Source organism: Rhinatrema bivittatum, chromosome 7 (assembly GCF_901001135.1).
Source record: "Rhinatrema bivittatum chromosome 7, aRhiBiv1.1, whole genome shotgun sequence".
Classification (NCBI taxonomy): domain Eukaryota; kingdom Metazoa; phylum Chordata; class Amphibia; order Gymnophiona; family Rhinatrematidae; genus Rhinatrema; species Rhinatrema bivittatum.
The window spans coordinates 200,224,891-200,250,416 of NC_042621.1; the positions used below are offsets into that span (position 1 = coordinate 200,224,891).

Sequence of the window (25,526 nt, forward strand, 5' to 3'; positions counted from 1 at the left end):
ATTTCTGAGGTCTAAGATGGGACATAGGCCTCCTGATTTCTTTGGAACTAGGAAATAACGGGAGTAGAATCCTCTGCCCTGCTGAGTTCGGGGCACTGGTTGAACAGCCCTGGTTCTCAGAAGGGTGGATATTTCTGCTTGCAATGTAATTAGTTGAAGTCTGTTGAGGGAAGAAACTCTGAGGAGATTCTGGTGGAATTGAGTGGAAATTGAGTTTGTAACCCCGAGACACTATGGAGAGTACCCATTGATCTGATGTTATCTTGAGCCAATTTGTATGAAATTGGGATACTCGTCCACCTACTGGTAGGTTTGGTTGAGGGTTGTGGGATTGAATTTGCTCTCTGGTGGAAATCTCAAAACCCCGCTGCTGGGCCTGACGGAGGTGGAGGTTGCGTGCGAGGAGTTCTGGTTTGTCTTGTTTGGAAGCGTTGTTGTTGAGGCCTATTGGATCTGCCCCTACAAGTTTGTGGGTAGTATCTTTGAGGCCTGTAATAAGAACGCCTAGGTTCCCTCCGGGGTAGGCGTCGTTGTGGTTGAGTAGAGGTATCCTGAGGCATCTGGGACAGCTGACATAATGTCTCAGTGTGGTCCTTTAACTGTTGAACTGCTTCTTGGACTTTATCACCAAACAAGTTTCTCTCCCAAACATGGCAAATCTACCAGTTTTTCTTGGACCTCAGGTCTGAGATCAGAGGCTTTTAGCCATGCATATCTGCGAGCTGTGATTCCTGCAGCTGTAGTCCTGGAGGCAGTGTCAAAGCTATCATAAGCCGCTCTCACCTCATGCTTTCCTAGGCCTTTATTAACTATGGCCTGTGCCTGTTCTTGAAATTGTGCAGGCAAAGCATTTGTAAGTTCTTCCATCTGCTTCCATAAGTCTCTCTGATACGGTGTCATGTACAACTGGTATGCAGAGATTCTGGAGTTTAAAATTGCAGCCTGATAGAATTTCCTTCCTAAGGAAATCGAGGAAGCGGTGGTTCTTGCCAGGTGGACTTGAGGAGTGAGGGCGTGTACGCCTTGACTTTTTCTGGGCTGATTCAACCACTACTGACTGATGTGGCAGTTGTGCCTTTTGGAAACCAGGTGCTGCTTCTATTAGATAAGTGGAATCCACCCGTCTGTTTACTGCTGCAACTGTAGATGGATGCTCCCAGATTCTATGTTGGAGGTCTAAAAGTACCCCATGAATTGGGATGGCTAAAACTTGCTTGGGTGGATCCACAAATTGAAGGACTTCTAGAGTATGTTGCCTAGTGTCCTGTTCAGCTGTTAACTTAAAAGGAACGGTGTCCGCCATATCCTGAAGAAAATTGGAAAATAAGTCTTCTGGAGGGGACTTTTTTCTTGGTTCCGGTGGAGAAGGTTCCAACATGAAGTCTTCAGAAGACGTGTCTGTATCATGGTCATCCCAAGAATCCTAATGATCTCCCCTAAAAGGGGATTTTGTGGTGGTTCTTGATTGTAGATGTAAACCTGATGGGCCTGGTAATGGGTCATCGATAGGCCGTGATGCAGGTATTTGTTCTCCTGTCTTCTTCGGCAAAGTGTCGATGACAGTTTGATAATTTTGAAGATGTTGGTAGAAAGCCAGGTCTTGTATTTCTGGTTCTTGCCGTGAGGGTTGTCTCGCTGGAATATCGATAGACATCGACATCGGGGGCCTCGGTGATGGAAGCACTGTCTGTGGTAACTCGGCATCGAAGAGGTCGATGTTAGGTGTGCATGTATCGATGTAGTTGTTACCCTTGGTGTCGACATCGATGTATCTGTTGTCCTCTGTGTCATTGACACCGGCATCGGTGAGCCCACTGGCATCGACAAGCCCGTCGGTACGTACTGTTCTCTGAAAGCCTGCAATACCGCTTGTCTGATAACTTCAGACAATTCCGGCGTTACAACTGTCATTGGTAGAACAGTTGTAAGCGATGGCTGAGGTGTAGGATCCGGTGCAGAGCCCTGCAGAGGATCGGGCATCGAGGACGGAGGATTAGGCCCAGGCGCCGATGTTTCCTCCGTATGTGGCCGCTTCGCCGTCGATGACCTTCGATGTCGATGTTTATGCTTGGACTTCTGGGAATCGACGGATTTTGTCGAAGACTCGGAGGGTGAGGAACGATCTCGCGACGGTCCCGGACAGGGTTTTTTTAAGCAAGAGGCGCTTAGTCGTTCCAGCCGGAGATGACTTGGATGTCGAAGGAGATGGTAGAAGTTGTAGTTGGAACAGGTGCTCCATTTTCTCCATTCGAGTCTTTCGACTTTTCGGCGTCATTTCAGCGCATTGCGGGCAATTATTTACCTCATGTTTTTCTCCGAGGCAGAGCACACATTCGACGTGCGGATCGGTGATGGACATTTTCCGGGTGCAAACAGGGCATTTTTTTAAAAAACCTGTAGCCATATTTCCCGTCGACATCCGCCAAAAAAGAATGGAAAATTTGTGAGAAAACATTTTCCCAAACGGTAGGAAAATGAGACAGAGGTACTCACCAGCCGGTGAAGAAAATACCTCGAGAGACTTGTGACAGAGAATTAATAAAGTTTGACTTTCCAGTCAGAAAAGTGTTGAGAGAATCTCAACGGCTCCTATCCCGCGATGCCTACAGCAGCGCAGAAAAACAAAGACTGACTAGAGCCACCTGTGGCAGAGAATATCATAGCATGCTGGGCATGCTCAGTAGGCACTCTGGGTGCCAGTCAAAGCTTTACAGAAACTTTGACAGAAGTTTTCCCGCCTAGGGCTCCATTAGTGACGTCACCCATATGTGAGGACTAGCATCCTGCTTGTCCTGGGATAATGGCAGTGATGAAGACATCTATCTTAAGAGACTAACACAATCTTGACCCTCAGCTGGAAGCTCTATTGCTTTTCCACCTTCAGAAAAGCATCAGGGACTTCCCATTCCACAGTAATGTCTCCAATAGTCCTATATAAGGGAAAGGATTGAGGTTTCCTGCAGCCCTCCAAAATGGGATCCCCCTCTAATTTGCGATTCTGAGGATCACTAAGGTATTTCAGCACCTGGGATATGAGAAAAACTCCTTTGGTGGTGGTGAGTTTACATTCAGCAAGAGGGTATTTAAATTCAGCACGGTAGTGTTTTTTATACTCAGTATGTTAGTAATGTCATTTTTCCATCCTTAAATAGTTTGGCTTAACTTTTTTATGCCATATATCTTTTATGGTGTATTTTTAAGATTGATTTGTTTTAAATCAGTGGTGGTTTTTAAATTCAGCATGAAGGTGTTAAGGCTTAAGTACCATCCCTGATAAGGGTTCAAGTCATTTTCTATGTATGTAAATACAGTAGTTTTAATTATGTAGGCAGCAGTTTTAATTTTGTCTTCACTTTTGAGCTCTAATCATTTTTTTCACATTAATTTTGTCTGCACTTAACATTTCTTGTTCTTTAGAGGCTGTTTTTAAACACTGTCCTATAAATTTAGATAGACATCTATGTGATGCATTGTTTCAAGTTTGTTACTTTGTTTCATGACATGGCCTTAATTTGTTACAATGCTCTTTACCATTTGTCTTGAAGGCAATTGTTTAAACATTTATAAAGAGACTGAACTGCTGTATGGAGACAAACCACCGGCATTACATACAATAGGTATTTCAAAGGTATTTACCCATATATGAATATATAGATAAAGGCACGAATAGAATCATACATTTTTTTAAATATTCTTTTACAAAGAGTGTTGCCAAGTTAACTGATTAGACCATGTTATAATATTTGTCGTTTAGTTTTGTCTATTGTTAATTATGTTTGTGTTTTTTTATTTTATATATTTTCATTATGTTTGGTGTATGTTTTTATTCACATTTATGTTTTTATATGTGATTATATTTGTTTTGTTCTGTTGGCCCCTGAAGCAGCTCAATGAGCAAAACTTGGCCTGAATCGGGCTTTTTATGATACTTTGTGCAGAATAAAGAACTCCTGGTATTCACTGATCCTTTTGTCTTGGTCGCTACTGCAATATTGGATCAGTTTCCGGTTTGCTTTTTTGGTCATCCTGAGGTGGACTGGCTGGAGGTAAGCATCTCAGGAAAGTAACATCTTTATCATGGGAGTGGGATGGAATGATTCCCTAAAGAAAGTTTTGGAGACCTCTTGAAATATTAGCCATCATCTGTCACCTTCCAAGCCTGCTCTGAATGAGAAATGCCTTGTGCAAAAGTAGCTGAGAAAAAAAAAAAAAAAAAAGAGGAAGGACCAGACATCTGGTCTTTAGGAGACAACTCCAGGGGGCCTGCCAGGCGGGACTGTGCCAGAGACTTTTGCGCTTTTTGTGCACTTAAAACAGTGGAATATCCTACCAAAAAACCTCATGAGTCCTCCTCCTACTGCAGCAGGCGAGCTCTGAGATCCTCCCCCCAGTGCAGTCTCCCACAACAGGAAACTTTACCATGTAGGCTGCCCCATACTTCCCCCACATTGCTCATACTCACATTCCAGGCTCTACATATACAGCACTTTCTACAGCCCTCCATGCTTCCTTTCTTCCAACTGCGCTCCCAAAACAGAAACCACCACCAGAATCCAACCCAGACCATGCAGTCAATCCTTCCATCCAGTGATTGTTTCTTTTAAATCACTTGATCAGCCTCCTTGATTAATGCCCATATCAGGGAGGGAACAGATCAGAGCCCACAATAATCAAAGAAGGCAGAGGAAGGAAAGTTGAGGGGGGGGGGGGGGGGCGTGAAGAAATCAATAGGCAAGGACTCTGAGAATTTTAGTCTCACAATGGGGTAAGAGCCCCTCTCATGGGCTCAGGAACCCTAGGGGCTACCCAAATACTTCCTTGCCCCAGGTTCTACTGGGACCTCCAAAGATTCAGGCAGCCCAAAACCCATCCAAAATGTTGCACCAATCCAGACATGTCTGCCTGCTAGAGACAGAAATACTGACAAGGTTTACTATTGTACCTGCTTAAGTACTGTGAAAGACTTTACAGAAAACTTGTTGCTGCCTGCTCACAGAGAGGCATAACCCACCTATCTGCACTGGTAGAACAGGATAAGAAAGGCCACATTTTTGCAGACAAGTACCCCTTTACCTTAACAAGCATAGGGTCCATAAACTGGTCAGAAGGAATGGAATCCAAGTACTTCTTAAGGTCCATAGAAAGGAATTCAAAGATGAGATACAGTCTTGAATCTTGCATTAGCACATCCTGAAGACTAAAGAAATATTTTACTTTATTATTGTATTGGAATATTTGTTGATGTGGATTTAATGTAGTCCACTTTGTGCTTTAAAGGAGAGCAGAATACCAAATTAAAAATAAAAAATTTTTTAGGCATTAAGTACAGCAAAGATTTCCCTTCCAGAATAACTTTTTTTTCTTGAAGAAAGTTTACTCTAATCAAGAACTTCCACATTTCTGGAACGGTTTCAATACTTCTTTTAAAAATACATCACTGGACTATTACTGGAAGCAGACCACTGCTCCCACTAGCCCTACATATAAATGTGTTATGTTACATTGCAATTTTAATCCAAAGCACATAAATGAGCTGTTAAATATAAAGCTAAAGTCATATTACACAAGAACTGGATTGGTAATTAATTATGGAGAAATGAGGAACATTACAACATTCAAACTCCATCAAAAGCAGAAAAAAAAAAGTATGTAGCACGAGATCTGGATTCAAACTTAAGATCTCATCTCAGCATACCTTTATCTGTTTTACTTTCAACCTTAGAAATGCCAGAACTGAAAATTTCTACAGGAAACATGCTTTCTTGAAGTATGTTTAAATTCTCTCCTATCCTCTGCTGGGTGTGGGGGGGGGGGGGGTAGTGCCATAAATTCACAACAGTTCCAAAATTCTGTACATTACAAAATGCAGTGAAAACAGTTTACAATGAGAAATTACTACTTACCTAATAATTTCCTTACTCCAGACAGATGGATTCAGGACCAGTGGGTTATGCTCCCCTGCCAGCAGATGGAGACTGAGCAAGCTGACGTCACAGTATATGTACTACTGCAGCTACATCAGCCTGCCAGTATTCTTTTCAAAAGCCAACTGTGGACAGACTAGCAAAAACTTGGTTAAACAGATAACCATTACAGTACTCAGCCAACAAGAATGCATTAAAGCTCAGACAAAGAATGCATTAAAAACTAGTCTAGAGACTGGACTAACACTTAGCAGTAACCCCTGGAACACGCAGACAAGTATGGGAAACTGAATCTGTCTGGACTAAGAAAAAGGAAATCAGATAAGTAGTAGTTTCTCATTCCCTAGCGTCCAGACAGGAGTAGCTTGGGTACATCCCACTGGTCCTGAATCCATCTGAATAGGGCAGGAGGCTGCCCGCTGTCCAGTCAAAAACCACACTTGCAAAGGCTGTGTCCTCCCGAGCCTGCACACCCAGGTGATAATACCTGGAAAAAGTGTGTAAGGAGGACCACACTGCAGCTTGGCAAATGTTGACGGGAGACAACAATCTAACTTCTGTCCATGATACTGATTGAGCCCTAGTGGAATAAGCCCTAACCTGACTAAGTAATGGCTTTTCAGCATCCATACATGCAGCCACAACTAACTCCTTAATCCAGCAAGCTATTGTAGCCCACGAAGCTGGCTTGCTCCGTTTACCTCCACCACAAAGGACAAACAGGTGAGCAGTCTTTCAGAAAGGCTTGGAAACTGCCAGATACCTCACAAGTCTCTTGACATCCAAGGGTTGCAACAGGTGATATTCCTCCATCCAGAGACAGCTGGGAAAGCAGAGTTGCTTACCTGTAACAGGTGTTCTCCAAGGACAACAGGATGTTAGTCGTCATATATGGGTGACAGACTGACACACTGAGCATGCCACTATCCACACGGGGGTTGCTCTCCAGTCTTATAAAACAGAGTTCACGAAAAACAAAATAAACCGAAAGAAATCCAACTCCACACTGTGGCGGGCAGGTTTCGTGAGAATTAACATCCTGCTGTCCTTGGGAGAACACTAGAGCTGCAGGAACTGGGGGAGCAAGCCTGTGCCCAAGGAAAAAGGCCCAAGGCAGGAACAGTTGGGTTTTTATGGCTGAAACTGATTATGGAGGACCAACTGACTGACACATAGTCCATCCCAGTCCAGACAATAATGGGAGGTGAACGTGTGGAGGGAACTTCAGGTCACCGCCCTGCATATCTTGTGAATGGGGATGGCATGCAAGTGAGCCACCGAAACAGACAAGGCTAGAACAGAATGAGACGATGTGACCTTTAAGCTGAAAGCCTGCTTGAGTGTAGCAAAAAGGAAATACAGTCCGCTAGCCAGTGGGATAAGATCTGCTTAGAGTCTGTGACTCCCAAACCGTTTTTGTCAAAGGAGAAAAAGCTGAATGAATAGCAGTGAGCTGCTGTCCGTTTCAGGTAAAAGGCAAGGGCCCTTTTACAAGCAGAGGGTAGCCTTGGAAAAAAGGCAGACAACACAATGGAATGATTAAAATGGAAGTCCGTGACCACCTTTGGAAGGAACTTTGAGTGCGTACGCAAGCACACCTTATGACAACTTTGTAAGGGGGGTATGACACCAGAGCCTGCAGCTCACTGACCCTGCGTGCTCAAATAACCGCCACCAAGAAGATGACCTTCCAGGACAGTTACTTCAGATCACGGGACCGCAGGGGCTCAAATAGAGCCTTCAAGAGCAGGGATAAGACTACACTGAGGTCCCACGAGACCACTGGGGGCTGAGTAGGAGGCTTCAGTTGCAACAAGCTTCGCATGAACCACCTCACTAGTGGATGGGTGGAAAAAGCACCATCTCTCCCTTGGTGGATGCTCAGATGGCACTAAGGTGAACCCTCACCTAAGTTGTTCGCAAGCCCTATTCGTAGAGGTACAAAGGTAATCCAAAAAGCTGAGGTTGGGAACAAGAGAAAAGATCCAGACCGCACCCAACACACCACGCTGAGAACCACTTCCACTTTAGATTGTAGGATTTTTTTGTGGAAGTTTTTCTGGACTCCAAGAGGACCTGGGAGATGCCTTCTGAGAGGCCCAGTGCCTGTATGGTCACCCAGTCAATCTCCAAGCCGTGAGAGACAGGGCTTGGAGGTTGGGATGGAGGATCAGGCCCGGAGCAGTCCCCAGCCGGATTGGAGAGCGTGAGGCCAGCTCCCACAGAAAGGGAACCAGACCTGGTGAGGCCAAAAGGATCATGGTGCCTCTGTCCTCTTGGAGCTTTTAGAGAGTTTGAGATTAGCGAAAGGGGAGAATAAGCATATAGCAGACCAGTGCCCCAATGTGAGAAGGCATCCAACACCGATCCCATGTCCACCCATCCCAGTGAGCAGAATCTACCTTCTTGTTCTCTGGGGAAGCGAATAGATCTATGTCCAGGGTCCCCCATAGGCGAAAGACACTGCCTATTTGCAGATGATACTAAGAACTGCAACAGAGTGGATACACTTGAAGGAGTTGAGAGAATGAAAGATTTAAGAAAGCTTGAAGAGTGGTTGAAAATTTAGCAGCTTGAATTCAATGCCAAGTGCAGAGTCATGCATCTGTGGTGCATTAATCCAAAATAACTTTATGGGGGGGTGGAGGGGCAAAGGACTAATGTGCACGAACCGGGAGAAGGACTTTGGGGTAATTGGAAGACTCATGAGAGGCTGAAGGATCTAAATATGCATGTGCAGGGGCGATATCATACAGACCTTCAGATATCTGAAAGGTTTTAATGATGCAAGAACTTCAAAACATTTCTATTGGAAAGGAAACTGTAGAACTAGGGGGTCACGAAATGAAACTCCAGAGTGGATGATTCAGAACCAAAACCAAGAAATATTTCTTCACAGAGAGTGTGGTGGATATCTGAAATGCACAGTAGCATGGGATCTTCTTAGTGTTTGGGTAAGTGCCAGGTTCTTGTGGCCTGGTTTGGCCTCTGTTGGAAACAGGATGCTGGGCTTGATGGACCCTTGGGTCTGACCCAGCATGGCAATTTCTTATATTATGTTCTTTGCTACTTCTTGATTCAGGGACCACTCGTATGGTTGGAAAACCCGACTCAAGGAGTCCGCCAAGACGCTGTCCGTCCTGGAGAAAAATACATGGCCTGGAGGAAGATGTCATTCAAGGGCTCACGACCAGATTTGGATTGCTTCTTGGCAGAGGAAGTATGACCCTGACCCTCCCTGCTTGCTTAGATCCCACATCGCCACCTGATTGTCAGTCTGAACTAGGACCACCTTGTTGCACAGGTGCTCCCTGAACACCTTCATGTCATAACATATCACCCATAACTCTAGGAAATTTATCTGGGAATACTTCTCCTGCAGGATCCAAAGACCTTGAGAGTAAAGATCTGCAACATGTGCCCCCCCAACGTGTGAGACACGTCTGTGGTGAGGACGATCAGGAGCTGTGGGCCCCAAGGGCATCCCTTGCTCCAGAGTGGATAGGGATTCCCACCACACCAGGGACTGCTGAAGGGGAGTGGTGATCAGGACCCAAGCCTGAAGATCCTGTGTGGCTTGACACCACTGGGAACGTAACATCCACTACACTCTGCGCACATGAAGCTAAGTAAACAGAGTGACATGCACCGTCGCCGCCATGTGTCCCAGAAGTCTCAGAAACTGGTGCGCCAAGACATGGGGCACTGATTCGATGCAGAGACTCCCTTCCCTTGCAGCGTAGAAGTCCCAGACACAGATGACAGATAGACTTCAAATGGTGAACAAATTGGTTTGAGATGAAGCAGGGCATGTTTTTCCTGCTAAAAAGCTCGTATTCAGAAGCTGATGGCGCAGGTGTGTCTCTTGATGAATACTATATGCCTGACAGTGTGGTCCTATCTGCAGGTACTCTGATTGTGACAACCCTGGAAGTGGTGCTGTAGGTGACAGCACATATGCGTCATCTTCAATGCTCCCTGCTGTTTCGTTGGAGCCTGCAATCTCAGGAATATTCGATTTGGCTCCCCCTGCCAATGGAAGTCTGCTTGCACTTCCTGTGGTAGCTGCAAGTAGATCATCTAAGGGAGTTTCCCTGAAATCGTCAAGACTGGTTAGTATTCAAGACAAATGCGCACCTCCAGGGTTGGGGAGCTCACTGTCAGGAACTGTCATTAAAACGTGTCAGGGACATTTTTGCTGACATTCTAGGGGGTGTGGTGAAGGGTGGACTTCCAGTGATGTTATACCCGTGACATCATTGGGGATTTGAGTGACAGCATACCCCCAAACACCCAGATACTCCAACAACTGAGATGGCTGAAGACTGCTCTTGGCTAGGTTCAGCAGTCAACCAAGCTCCTGTAACAGTGAGATCACATTGGAGGTCACTAGGCAGCTTTCTTCTAGAGACTTGGCCCAAATCAGCTAGTTGTCCAGATACGGGTGTACCAGGATTCCATCCTCTCAACTATTCCAACACTACCATAACCTTGGGAAAAAGTTCTGGGAGTGATGGCCAGACCAAAAGGCAGCACCCGAAACTGATGTCATCCCAACACTGCAAAACGCAGAAAAACGCTGGTGGCCCAATCGGATGGGAATATGGAGGTATGCCTCTTACAGATCCAGGCAGGTCAAAAATTCTCAACTGCATTGCTTTATAGTGAGCACAATGTTTCCATGCAAAAATTAGTCAACTGCAAGTGATGGTTGAACTCTTCGAGATCCCTCCTTCATTGGTACAACAAAATAAATGGAATATTGACCCATATTTTCTTGAGATGTGGGCACAGATACCATAGCCCTCAGACTGAGAAGCCTTGACAATATCCCAAGGAACACTGCAAAACTAGAGCGTATATCCCTCTAATATCACCTCTAGGACCCACTGATTTGATGGCATTTCGACCCACCGCTGATAAAAGAGAGGTGCCTCCCTATCTCCTGTTTTCGGGGTTGGATCAGCAAACCTTCATTGGGAGGCTCAGGAAGTTCCACTACCTGAGCCTGCATCCTGCCTGGGCTGTCTGAGACAAAAGGACAGAGACCTATCGAAAGGTTGAGTCCTCTGAAAGGTGACTCCTCTATAGGGTCGAAAACACCTAGACCCCTTTGGATGACCCTCCTGCCAAAGGGGCGTGATGCTGCTTCTTATCCTCTGGCAACCGGGGATTCGCTCCACTTGTTAGCCAGTTTCTTCAGATCACTCCCAAACAAGAGCAAACTTTTAAAGGGCAATTTCATAAGATTAGCCTTGGAGGTCGCATTGGCCGACCAATTTCTGAGCCATAACTGATGCCCGGCTGCTAATACCGAAGCCATCCCTCTGGCTCAAGTGCGACCAAATCGCAGCCCTCAGCTGCTAAAGTCAGCCACTGGCTCCATAACTACCCTGGAATTCACTCCAGATTTAATCGACCTCCGGAGAGAAGTAAACTAGAGCGAGCCACCAGGGACCAAGAAGCTATCTGCAAGGTCATTGCCACTGCTTCAAATGCTTGCTAAAAAATGGCCTCAATCCTCCTATTGTACACATCCTTCAAGGCCACTCCTCCATCCACGAGGATAGTCCTCTGCTTAGAGATGGCACAAAGGAGCGCATCCACTTTCAGAAAATGCAGACACTCATTCACTACCAGGTCCAATGGGTACAGGCCTTCCAAAGCCCGACCCCCTTCAAAATTTGCCTCCGAGGCATCCCATTCAAGATCAATCAATTCTTGAATAGCCTCCATATCAGGGAAAAACAAGAGACTTTACGCAAAGACACCAAAATGGGATTTTTCTTTGGCTCAGACATGGAATTTTCCCCAGGTACTCCCAGCATCTGCAACGTCTGGGAAGTCAAAAGCCGGTAGCTCATCTCTATGAAAGAACCACAACATAGTCCTTTATGGTTTCAGACATGAAGGAATTTCACCATCCTCCAGAGTTATTCAGCCTCATCATCAGTGCCATTTGGATTCCTATCAAATACCTGCTGCTAATCTAGGTGTACTTCGGCGCTTAATAGTAGTACTGGATGAGGGAGAGGCCACCGCCTGCAATTCTGACCTGACAGGATTGGATGGGGTTGAGGACTGTGCCTGAAGAAAGGATTGTAATCCTTGAAAAATTTCTACCCAAGAAAAGGCAGAAGGATCCATGCCAAACCATAAGGTACCTGTGCTGCACCTACTGAGCTTCTGTCCCCTATTGACAAATCAGTTAAGGGAGTTCCAAGGTCAGGAGTCCCTGCTGACATATCCTTAACCAAGCCATCAGGTTGGGAAGAACCAGGCTTAGTAAAATTAGAGGAAGACAATTCTCCCTGAGCCTCTAAGCAGCCCTGGCACAAGTTAGAGGGCACTCCAGACAGATGCCCAAATATGACAGGCAGTACAGAGAAAAAGGTGCTTAGGTTTATTAGCCACAGGTGCCAATAGGCTGTCAGTATGCTTAACAGGTGACTGAAGGTGTGTGTCCAGCTGAAATCACACTGAAAAATATAAGCGTCACAAAACTAGGCACACTTCCACCACGCCAAGCTTAACCGCACGACCAATGTACGCCAGATTGTGTGCACAAGCAGCACGCCCAAAAGAAACTGACATGGCCAGATGCACTTGCACGCACCGCTGGTCCTGAAGAGAGCAGCCGAACGTGCAGAAAAAAAGCTCACGGAAACGCCACTGCAGCCTATGTGGTGCACAGAAAAAAAGCCTAACCTTGGGGCCTGCCCAAACGCCAGGCTGTCTAAGTCCCTTAACCTCCCACTGAACAGCATAGTGTACCAAGCATGGAAACTGGAGGAAGGCCTACAGACATCCTTCTACTTTTTTTTTTTTTTTTTTTTAAGCCTTACCTGAGCTCAGCCTCTCCCAGCAGAGTACGGAATGTTTCTGGCTGCATGGGAGCGGGCAGTAGAAAGACATATACTGTCACCACCACAATCTGCTTCCTGCACCCATTGCCTTTCAGTTCTTTTAATCAGCTAAGTCCACGCCAGATTTGAAAATCAGCTATCAGACCAAGGCTTTTGGTATCACCACAGGAGAGCGGGACAAATTAAATCTTATTTCTCCTCTAAAATTTGAAGCAATCCCCAGTAGGGAAATGTATGTCCACCATCTGCTGAAGACTTAACGCTACAGTGAGTAAAAGATTCTGTGTGAAAGCTTATATCGAATATATTTATATATGTACAGTGACCGTCATACAGCACCATTTGCTGCTTTTGAAAGTCAAGCCCTGGGGCTTTTTAACCATAGGTCACTTGTACTTAAAGTTCATGGATTCTCCATATAGGAGCTATCAAGTGCACTTATCTGAGTAACCATCCACAATGCAACAATGTCTCTTGTAGTACTAGTCTGTCCGACACTGCAATGTTTCGGAGTTAACTACTCCTTCAGGATGACTCAGCAAAATGAGAAAATGCCCTTTAAAATGCAATAAAGCTTGTAAATTAAATATGACAAACGTGGAGAAAACACTCACTTGATTTTGAAAGTGCGGTCAGTTTACTAATGGGTTCAAACAATGTGCATACTGCAATACAAGCCATTAAAAATATTATGAGCAAAGCATTTTGTTGAAAAATTGGAAGTGCCCAACCAACGTGACAATCGTACTTATGTACGCGGTACCGCGAGCTACCTGCTAGAATGCATACCCGTTACTAACAAATGGCTGCTGTTAAGCCGCCATTTTTAAAGGGGAATTCCATCGGCCGGGCCAATTGACAGCCAGAAGTAATGTATGTTGAGAAATTCCAATTAAGGGTATGTGACGTGTTGAGTGGAAGCCATCTTTAAAAAGACGCTGAATTTAGGGAGCCCCGTATATTTTATACTAAGGAATACCACTGTTTTTTCATTGAGCCCGATTGGTTCTACAGATCGCAATCAATAAATCCATTGATTCTCTTTTAGACTTAATATGGATGCTCTCTCCTCCTCGCCAGGATGGGGGGTATGTGTTCCAATATAATCTATTTAAAGCCCATTACGCTGGCAGATAAGGGGAGGGGGGGGGGGGGGGAGAGCAGTAGTCGTTATGAACCATAGTGACTACCAAAGATCCTTCGCCATGGGAGATGTATGGTAATCAAGTTTACCATACATCTCTCCAATCTGACCCCACACCAGAGCTACAAGTTAAAATTCAACAGCTATTTCGAAAGGCACAAGCAAATGTTTAACCACTAAAGAATATAATTTTATTTAATGCCACTTTTCCACGAACTCCTGTTATATATGGAATCCCCAAAATACTTCAGAAACCCCCGTGCAGACCCATTGTCTCAGGCAATGGCTCCATCCTTGAGCCATTAACTAAATTTGTTGATCTGTTTCTCCAAACAGCTGTACAGAGCACTACATCCTACATACAAGCACCTCAGACATGTTAAAAAACAAAAAAACAAAAAAAAAACACATACAACTTACACTTCTAGACGAAGTATCAGAAGACGATTTTTTAGTTAGTATGGACATAGAAGCGTTTTATACTAACGTACTTCAAATGGATGCTTTACAGCTAGTTAAGGAAATTTTATACCAAAGAGACAGACCACAGTGCATTCCATCGGAATTTCTGGTATCTCTTACGGAACTGATTTTAACAACTTTTTCTCTTATGAACAAAGGTTCTCTTACAAATTCATGGGGTGGCCATGGGGTCTCCTGTAGCCCCAGATGTGGCTAAACTTTTTGTTACAAATTTGAAGACGACAAGGTGTATAAGTCTCCATTTTTTCAACATGTCAAACAATGGTCTCGCTATGTAGATGACTTTTTTTATATGGACCTACACAGAAGAACAATTGAAGTCCTTTCATACGTGGTTAAATCAAGCCAATCCTCATCTGAGATTCACTCTGACCTACCACCAAGAACAGTTATCCTTTCTTGACATTCAAATCAGAAAAAATGCACAAGGAATCAGTACCACTCTTTTCAGAAAAACCAGAGACATTTTCTTCGATTTGAGAGTCATCATCCTCGTCGCTTTAAGGAAAGCTTACCTGTAGGCCAGGGTCTTTCGTATCCGTAGGATCTGTTCTGACAACAGAATTTCATAATCAAGATCATTACTAGGAGAAAGATTTCATGAAAGAGGTTATCCCAGAGGAGTGATCCAAGCAGCATAAAAAAGGGAAATGTATTCTGATGGAGAACAACTTCTACAATATAGACAGAAGACTTCGGGCCCTAATTTAATGTGTGTTTTACAGCACACTGAATTAACCCAACAAATCAGAAAAACAATTCTTAAATATTGCATGTTTTAAGCCCACACTCTTTCAGGATCCACTTATGTTTGCCTATACGAGGGGCACAAATATTAAACACGTGGTTAGAGCAGCTTCTTCTGCCAAACCCCCTTTAACAGTTGGACAACTTCCATGTGGCAATTGTTCTTTTTGTGCCACAGTGCACAATGGCACCGAATGGCAGGACCCAAATACTGGCATCAAAACAATTAGTAAACACGATGTCAACTGTAATACGGACTATGTGATTTATGCTCTCCAATGTCCATGTCAGAAGATATATGTGGGACGTACACGACGCAAGATTCACACACGTCTCACAGAGCACCGGAGTTGCATCAATAAAGAAATTAAAGCACAAACTGTACAGCATTGTTTAAATGAAGGACATACATTAGAGGACTTTAAATGGATTATATTGGAACACATATCCCCATCCTGGCGAGGAGGAGATGGAGCATCCATATTAAATCTAAAAGAAATCAATGGATTTAATTGATTGCGATCTGTAGAACCGATCGAGCTCAATGAAAAAATAGTGGTATTCCTTAGTATAAAAAATACGGGGTTCCACGAATTCAACGTATTTTTAAAGATGGCTTCCACTCGACGCATCACATACCCTTAATTGACATTTCTCAACATACATCACTTCTAGCTGTCAATCGGCCCAGCTGATTGGATTCCCTTTAAAAATGGCGACTTAACCATTTGTCAGTAACTGGTATGCATTCTAGCAGGTAGCTCGCAGCACCGCATACGTAAGTACAACGATTGTCACGCTGGTTGGGCACTTCCAATTTTTCAACAAAATGCTATGCTCATAATATTTTTAATGGCTTATATTGCAGTATGCACAGTTTGAACCCATTAGCAAATTGACCGCACTTTCAAAATCATGTGTTCTCTCCACATCTGCCATATTTAATTTACAAGCTTTTTTGCATTTTAAAGGGCATTTTCTCATTTTGTTGCATAGATTAATCTTTCACATACTAAACAGTCACCCTGAAGGAGTAGTTAACTCCAAAACATTGCAGTGTCGGACAGACTTACTGCAAGAGACATTGTTGCATTGTGGATGGTTACTCAGATAAGTGCACTTGATAGCTCCTATTTGGAGAATCCATAAACTTTAAGTACAAGTGACCTATGGTTAAAAAGCCCCAGCGCTTCACAGGGCTTGACTTTCAAAAGCTGCAAGCAGCAAATGACGCTGTATGACAGTCACTGTACATATATAAATATATTTGATATAAGCTCTTTCACATAGCAGAATCTTTTACTCACTGTATGGTTCATTTTTTTATGCTTTTCTTTGGGTATTGATTTGTGTTAGAAGACTTAACGCTGGCAGGCTGTCACTGTAGGAGAATATATACTGTGACGTCAGTTTACGCCATCTGCTGTTAGAGGTGTATAACCCACTTGTCCTGAATCCATCTGTCTGGGTGCTAGGAAAGCCTAAATCAGAATAGTTTTGACCCATACCAATAAAAGCATGGTTTCAAAAGCAGACCCAATACTGATAAGGTCAAGTAGGCCAACTAAGGCATTCCAGTAGAATCCAAGTGTGTACATACTAGCATTCCTACATATTTATCAGATTCTCTTACATATGAACCAGTTTATTATGCTCCACTCATTTGGATTTATTTACATTACCATCTATAGAAATAAGATTGGAATCTACTCCTGAAGCTAATTTGCCTACAAGGGCCTCTTCTCTGGAATGCTTTAATGAGGTACAACTTAGTTTTAGTTTATGTTGGCTAATTTTTTTTTTTTTTGGAGTATGCTATTTCTGGTTTTAAGTCCTTTAGAAGTTTTAGTTTTATTTTGTTTGATTTTAGGATTAGGTATAATGATTTTGTATTTGTTTTGCTTTATTATATTCTATGTTTGCTTCACTATATGATGCCTGTTGTAATTTTTCAAGCAATGCTTGTATTAGTTTTGATATTTTGTATGTGAAATAATTGATTAATGTTTTGTGTTTTATTTTGTTGTTCATCGCTTTGATTTGTAGTAAAGCAATTCATTAAGTTAAACCATTTCTTCAGTCCCCCCCTTACAATACAGGATGTTGCTTTAGTCACTATTTTGGTTATATCAATTCATGCACTATTTGCTTTCCCTAGAGAAAAAGCAAGTTTGCTTACCATAAATGGTGTTTCTGTAGATAACAGGATGAATTAGCCATGCTGTCTGGGAGCGCTCCTGACCCGAAGTAGGCGGAGTTTCCTCAGTGAGTCACAGAGCTTTGACTGTGCGACTGCACAGTGATCTTATCGTGTGTTTCCCCTCAGTTTCTTTGTAGCCAAGCGAGAGGTAATAAAAAGGTGTCTTCTTTGGAGCTGTCTAGGGAAGAGGGAGGGATCGCATGGCTAATTCATCCTATCTACAGAAACAGTTTATGGTAAGCAAATTTGCTTTTTCCCCCCGTTGATAGCAGGGCTGAATTAGCTATGCTGTCAGAGTCCCAAGCTCCCGGGTTGTGTCCATTTTGTATGTTTTGGAGGTCAGGACAGCAATGCATATGGTAATAGACAGTCTCATCGGTTTTGAAGAGTCGACAAGACTGCTGTGCCCAGCGCTGCATCAGAGGTCGCTTGCTCTTGTAGACAATAGTGTGACATGAAGGTATGGATGAACGACCAAGTTGCCGCTTTGCAGATATCCAGTAAAGGAACCTTGTCCAAGTAGGCAACGGATGCTGCAGTGGCGCGTATTTGGTACGCCTGAGGCTTCTTGTGAAGTTTGATAGTTTGTTGTAACAAAATAGAATGCACTGTGATAACCAACTGGCGATGGTTCTCTTAGACAGGTTAACCAGGATCATTGGTTTAAAGGAAAGGAAGAGCTGAGAAGGTCTCATAGGAGATTGAGTCTTGTTTATAATAAGCCAGAGCCCGTTTACAGTCCAGCGAGTGCAGACGTTTTTCATGATCACTGTTATGAAGCTTTGGCATGAAAATGGGCAGAGTGTTTGATTAAGATGGAAAGCGGAGACCACCTTAGTAAGGAAGGTGGGGTGAGGACGAAGGGTAACTGTCGTGGTAGAATTCTAAATAAGGAGAGTAGTGAATCTCTCCTAGCTGATGTGATGGCCACCAGGAATACTGTTTTCCATGTTAGATATTTAATGTGACTGGTGTCTAATGGTTCATTAGCTGCTCCAAGACAATGTTCAGGTCCCATGGTACAGGTGGCTTTGTCACCGGTGGTCTGAGGCAAAGCATGCCCTTCATGATTCTGGAGATCGAAGGATGGTTAGAGTTGGGCAGGCCATTATGAGAGTGATAAAAAGCTTCAATAGCGCTGATAAGTACTCGAACTGACAGTGGCCAAAACCTGCCTGGTAAAGCATATGAAGATACTCCAGTAGCTGTATGGCAGAGGAGAATGGATCTAGGTTCCGTGGCTTACACCACGTCTGATAGCAATGCCATTTGCCAGCATAGTTACATCTGGTTGAAGGCTTCCTGGATGCGATAAGGATATCTTCTACTTGCGAAGGTAGGCCCAGGTTTAATATTTGCCTTTCAATCTCCACACCATAAGACAAAGGGATTGATTCATTGGATGGAGGAGGGAGCCTCCTTTGTGTATTAATAGTCATGGATGGTTCTCCAGCGGTAATGGTGGGCATATGGAAAGTTGCATGAGATATGCATACCATGGTTGTCTCAGTCATGCTGGAGCTATGAGGATCATGTCCGCTATGTCTCGAATGCATTTCTGAATTGTCTTTGATATGAGCGGAATGGGAGGGTAGGCATACAGTAAGTCCATCATCCATGGGATGAGGAAGGCATCCGGGGCGTATCTAAGTTTGCTGGGGTAGATTGAGCAAAAGATCCGCGTCTGATGGTTGATTTCCGTGGCAAAAAGAGGTCGATCGTTGGGAAGCCCCACTGCTGGAAGATGGTGAGGGCCACATCTCGATTTAAAGTCCATTCGTGTGGGTGAAAAACCCTGCTTAGGCGGTCCGCCGTTACATTGTCCAGACCCAGAAGGTAAGTGGCCTGGAAGGATACCTGGGCTATATTTGCCCATTGGAGTATTCGAATCGCTTCGACACAATGTTCATGAACTGGACCCTCCTTTGTTTATGTAGAACATGGCGACTTGGTTGTCTGTGTACACCATGAGACGTTTTCCATGGACTTGAAGAGGTCTGAAGCGCCCTCCAGATTGCGCATAACTCTAGGAGATTGATTTGGTACGTGGATTCTTGCAGAGACCAAAGTCCCTGAATTATTAGGTCGTCGAAATGGGCTCCCCAACCTTTCCTGGAGGCATCCGTTGTGAGCATTAGCTGATGAGGGGGCAACCTGAAGGGAGCTCCTGAGGATAGGTTGCTGGGAGAAAGCCACCATTGAATGTCTGCTTTCATTGGTTTGGTGAGTTGAACTCTGGAGTTGAGGAGCTGCAGGAACTGTGACCATTGAGTTTTGAGGCCCCATTGTAAGCAGTGCATGTGCAGTCTCGTGTGGGGAACTACACAAATGGCTGCTGCCATGTGGCCCAAAAGTTGAAGAACCTGGCGTGCTGATGCTTGACTTTGGCTGAATAAGTTCTGCACTAGGCCGGAAAGCATCTGCATTCTGTCCAGGCTCTCTCCTCTACGGTCTTGATGACAGCTCCTATGAATTGCAGCGTTTGCGTAGGTTGTAGGTGCGATTTCTCGTAATTGATTAAAAACCCCAGTGTCTGGAGACAGTTGATCGCGCGTACCATGTGTGCTTGTAGTGTATTTGGATCTGATGCCACTAGCAACCAGTCATCTAGATAAGGGAATATTTGGATCGATAGTTGTCTGAGATGAGCCACCACCACTGCTAAACATTTCATGAATAATCTTGGGGTGGAAGACAGGCCAAACGGCAGAACTTTGTATTGGTAGTGCATGTTCTGAACTTGAAAGCAAAGGCAGTGCCACGAAGATGGGTACATGGGTATATGGGAGTATGCATCCTTCAGGTCGATTGGCTATGCTCTATCATTGGGTTGTAACAGCGGTAAGATGTTCTTGAGAGAGGTCATCTTGAACTTCTCTTCTCTTCCTGGATATGTTTGAGGTTTTGTAAATCCAGAATGGGGTGGAGACCCCCTGACTTCTTTGGGATGAGGAAGTATTGGGAATAGAATCCCGATTTTGTTGAAGAGGGATTGATTGAATAGATTTCTGAATCTGCAGATCTGTAATCTCTGCGTTGAGGGATAATAAGTGGGAAGATGTGTTCTGTAGAGGAGGTATGTGGGGAAGAGATGAGAGTCAAGAAGTTCAGGTGATAACCTTCCTTGATTATGTTGGGCACCCATTGATCTGTGGTGATGGACTCCCAGTTGCTGAAAAAGAAGTGCAGACGTCATCCTATAAATGCTGGTGGGGGTGGCTCTCTGGCACTTAAAAAGCAGGCGGTTGATTTTGCAGAGGTGCAGCTGTCTGTTTCGCTTGTTGCTGTTGACTAGACCTGCCCCTTGATTGATTGGGTTGCGACAAAGGTCTTGATTGACCATATTGCTGAGACCTGTAAGGTATGAATGGTCTGGAGAGTGCTCTTTGGTAGGACCTCCTGCGACAGGAAGAACAGAATCTGATGGGCCTTGTGCGTGTCAGAGGGGGTGGTGAGTACCGCTGTGCTCTGCTCTTTTAGATGGGAGACGGTCTCCCCGAACTTGTCACCAAATAAGTTATCACCCACGCATGGGATATCTGCCGATTTTTCATTAACGTCATCACAAGTTGCATTTGCTTTTAGCCAAGCGGGTTGCCTGGCTGCTATGGCTGTTGAGGAAGCTCTTGCAGAAGATTCAAAAGCCACAGACTGATCTAAGTAAGAGTTGGAGACCTTCTTCGATGTCTAGGAAGGCCTGTGGGAGGGTGTTATCCTCAGCTAGACAAATGGGGCGCAGTTTATGAAGACATGCATATAGATATTGTGTCATGTAAAAAACTGATGATGTATTTTTGTAGACAACAACATTGTGGAATGGTACATTCTTCGGCCAAAATCGTCCAAGTATTTGTTATCTCGTCCCGGGGTGCATTTGCATGTATTTTGGAACGCTTTTCCTTTGCTAATGCCGACTCAACTATGATGGAGTTATGGGGAAGTTGAGTGGATTCATAGATGGCAGAATTTGTCATTCTGTATTTTAAATCTGTTTTACGAGATGCGGCGAAAAGAGGGGTTTCCCACATCTTGTGCAGGACCCCATCAAGGACCGAATGAAGGGGTAAGGCCATTGGTTCTGGTGACATCTTTAATATTTTAAGAATTCCCAGCATCTCAGCTCTGGTATTGGGAATTTTACCTGATTCCACTTGAAGAAGATTCCCCACTTTCTCAATGAGTTGTGTATGAGAGGTCCTCCAGCGGTGAATACGGTTCTGGAAAATCTTCCGGCGGGTCAGAGGGCATTCCCGTGAAGGAATTTGGGGAAGATGAAGTTATTTGTGAATCTGGGCTGCGTGGAAGAGCCAGTGATGGAAGATCAGCTGGATCAGAAGGTCTAGGAGCAGGCGACGAAGGTGGAGAATGGTGAGGAGACTCTACCGGTGGATCCGATTTCATGGCCCTCTTCATGGACACTTTACCTTTCTTTGCCGGTCCTGGCGAAGAATGTGTGGAGGCTGTGGGGGCATAAGAGCCCATTTGGAGCGCTCTATCTTTTCAGCGCGTTGGCGCTGGGCCCTCTGAGACATCCGACCAGTCTCTACATGAGGCTTGGTCGTGGTCTGGGCCTAAACAAATGTAGCAATAGTTATGCCCATCAGTGATGGACATAACTTTGCCACACTGGCAGTATTTAAATTCAGATGGCTTTGGAGCCATCTCGGATCGAAAAAAAGTTAGGAAAAAAGCGCCAAAAAGATTGATGGGATCTTCAAAAAATGAACTTAATGCCTGTGAAACTTTTATCATGGCCGTGGATGCTAGGGTTCCTGATTGCGGTGGTAAGTGCCCTGGTGTTGGGGATGGTCTTGTAGGTAATGCAGCCAACCAGATATCTTGTGGAGTCATTCTTCTGAGCTGAGGTGTAGGTGGAAAGACAGACTATGGTCTGTGCCTTTTTACAAGGGGTATTTGCAGTTGAGGAGATAACTGTTTGCTGCGAGATACCGAAAACAAATCTGAAAAAGAACCTCCGCTGATTGATGCCTCTTTCAAGGACTGGGAATCCAGGTCAGAAAGGAGCTCAGTATCTATATCTGGACTGTTACGTGGATGTTTAGGTGTTGTAGAGCGTCCTGAGTGAGTGGATGAGGTTCTATGGGTATGTGTGTCTTTTTGAGACTTCTTGTGGAACAGCAGTTGTTGTTCCTGACCTGGTTGCATCGGTGACCTCTAAGCGTGCATCGCAGCTTGCGGATGCTTGGGGTGTGTTGTAGGCGTTGAACGTTTCTCATGCGCCGTACGCTCAGGTCGCTCCGTGCGCATTGATGGAGTCGAGTGCATCAAAGGTGCGACGGGTTTTTCTTATGCTTCGAATGAGTCGAGTTCTTCAGTGCCAGGGAGCAGGGTCAATCAGTGACAGAGCCCTGTGGCCCGATCGACACACCTGCGACTCTTTTCTTTGAGGTACCTCTGCCAGCGCCCTGGCTTTTTTTGGGGAGCTCTAAGGGTCTGTTAAATCCGGGCCCGTTATCTAAATCAGTGCAGCGCATCTCAGTCGGTCCAAGGGAGGAGGCCCTCTTCATGGACACTTTACCTTTCTTTGCCGGTCTTGGCGAAGAATGTGTGGAGGCTGTGGGGGCATAAGAGCCCGTTTGGAGCGCTCCATCTTTTCAGTGCGTTGGCGCTGGGCCCTCTGAGACATCCGACCAGTCTCTACATGAGGCTTGGTCGTGGTCTGGGCCTAAACAAATGTAGCAATAGTTATGCCCATCAGTGATGGACATAACTTTGCCACACTGGCAGTATTTAAATTCAGATGGCTTTGGAGCCATCTCAGATCGAAAAAAAAGTTAGGAAAAAAGCGCCAAAAAGATTGATGGGAAAAAAGGACAGAGGAAAATCCTCGCAAGCGACTGGCTCGAGGAAAAAAAGAAGCTGAGAAGAGGGGAACGCGCGGGAAGATCACAGCGCAGCCGCACAGAGTCAAAGCTCTGTGACTCACTGAGGAAACTTCGCCTACTTCGGGTCACGAGCGCTCCCAGACAGCATGGCTAATTCAGCCCTGCTATCGACGGGAAAAAACATGCTACCCAAGCTGAGTATAAACCATAGGTCTGTAAACTTACCAAACAATGTTTGGATGTTGAAGCTCCTTCAAGAGAGATATTTCTCTGATAGCAGTGCTAGGAACACCTTCCTCCTCATTCTCCAATCGAATCTTCTTCATGGCTACAACCTGACCTGTAATCTTGTGTCGACCTTTGTATACAACACCGTAGGTACCTAATATAAAAAAAAGGCAGCAAAACAAATTGGGCCCCAGAATACCATCATGTAAAGTAAGAGTGCTACATAATCACAAGAAAAAAAGCATACTCTACAAAATATAGAAAAAGTTTAAAATAGCCCAAACAGTGAAGGCAATACTGAAAAAGCTGTTGCTCTCAAACTCCCAATCAGATTTTTCTTTAGAGCCATAACAAGCTACTGGTTTCAAACAAAAAATTTAAGATTCAAATCAGTTTTACAGAGCTTTAACATTGAGAATCCTTTACAAGCTTTTGCCCAACTTTATATTGCTATTTAAAATTTCCTTGCTAATGAACTCAATACAGCTTCATCCCAGAATGCAGCTGTAAGTAGTCCAAGACAAGCGACTTCAAACCCATAGTATGGGAACCTTGATTGAATTCATAGTGCAAAAAAGAAAAAAGTAAGGAAGATTATGAACAAGGATGCTAAAAATTGCATGGTCTGAAGCAGGATACTAACCAGTCTAAGAAAATATTTATCTTAGAATTTCCTAGCAAAATAGACTTTTGTCAGCTGTAAATATAACATGAAAGATTACTAATAAAAACATTTGCCCAGTTTCTTATTTTATGTCTTAGACTGGCAAACAAAAGACTCTCGACTGACTACTGCAGCTCCCTAAAACTTGCAGGATGACAAAATGAGAAATTTAGTCTTACCTATTAATTTCCTTTCCTTGAATCCTGGTAGACCAGGATAGATGTATGGGTTTATATCGCCCTGCTAGGAGATGGAAGCACAGAACCACAACATTTTCACTGGCATCACTGCTATAAGCAGTAGTGCAGACATGGCACTTGCCAGCATCCTTAGGATAAAAGCAATGGAATAGTAAAAAAACCCTACTAAAAAAAACAGAAGCAGAACTCTCCAAAAAGAATCCCCCAAGGATCAGAAGGGAAAACAGTTCCTTACCTGTAACAAGTGCTCTCAGAGGACAACAAGATGTCACAAATTACAAACAAAATACACAAATTACACACTACAATACCACAAAACAACATGCAATCTCTTGCAGGCCCAGCTCTACGGAATTCCATGCCACACTTGAGGCAAAAACTCTGCCCCAAAAAATTCAAACAAAAACTTAAAAAACGTGGCTTTTCCAGCAAGCCTTTTGCTAAAATCTCTACACACCCTCACTCTGCCAGTCCTGCAATTCTGTACCTTATAAACATTGTTAACTGCTACTAATGTTGTAAATAACCTTGTACTTTATCTTGGATACTTTTCACATTCAATCATCTAGTTATCTAAGCCTCTCTTAATTTGATTTCCATGATAGCTAATCCTGTTAAAAATATTTTTACTTGTTCTCTGTAAAGCCATGTTTCGCTAAGTTAATGTTTCATGTAAACCGATATGATGTTCACAATGAACGTCAGTATATAAAAACGTTAAAATAAATAAATAAAATAAATCTGATGGAGCCCAGCCCAGGGCAGGCATAACACAGGAGGCGCATCAAGGGCTCAACTTAAAAACAAAAGGCTGTTTTTCTGTGGTTCCTCCTTAGTATCCCGATGTGAAGTAGGCAGAACCACAGAAAGCAGCACCATGCAAAGAAAGCAAGTTTGCTTACTGTAAACTGTTTTCCATAGATAGCAGGCTGAATTAGCCATGCTGTCAGACATCCTTCAGGACAGCCGGGCAGAGCTTAACTAAGCTGACAGATTTGCTGCTCTGTGTGTCTTTTCCCACATGGTGCCATCTTCTCCTCAGTCAATTTCAAAAGAATATCTGCGAAGGGCAAGGTGAAGACTGTGTGGGGAAGTGTGGGTCAGCACAGCTAATTCATCCCACTATCTACTGAAAACACTTTCCGTTTATGGTAAGCAAACTTGCTTCCCCCCCCCCCCCCCCCCCCCCCCGCAGATAAGCAAGGCTGAATTAGCCATGCTGTC

The 25,526-nt window shown here is 44.2% G+C and overlaps 1 protein-coding gene across 2 annotated transcripts in view; it reads right to left on the reverse strand.

The window, feature by feature from the left end:
- The window catches only part of CDK1 (cyclin dependent kinase 1), a 129,524-nt gene that overhangs the window by 62,292 nt on the left and 41,706 nt on the right, over positions 1–25,526 (reverse strand). For both annotated transcript variants that reach the window (XM_029609753.1, XM_029609752.1), the window contains exons 3-4: positions 23,436–23,592; positions 5,074–5,197 (exon numbers count right to left, since the gene is read on the reverse strand). In XM_029609753.1, the coding sequence (XP_029465613.1) occupies positions 5,074–5,197; positions 23,436–23,592 (281 nt within the window). The remainder of the gene's footprint in view (positions 1–5,073; positions 5,198–23,435; positions 23,593–25,526) is intronic.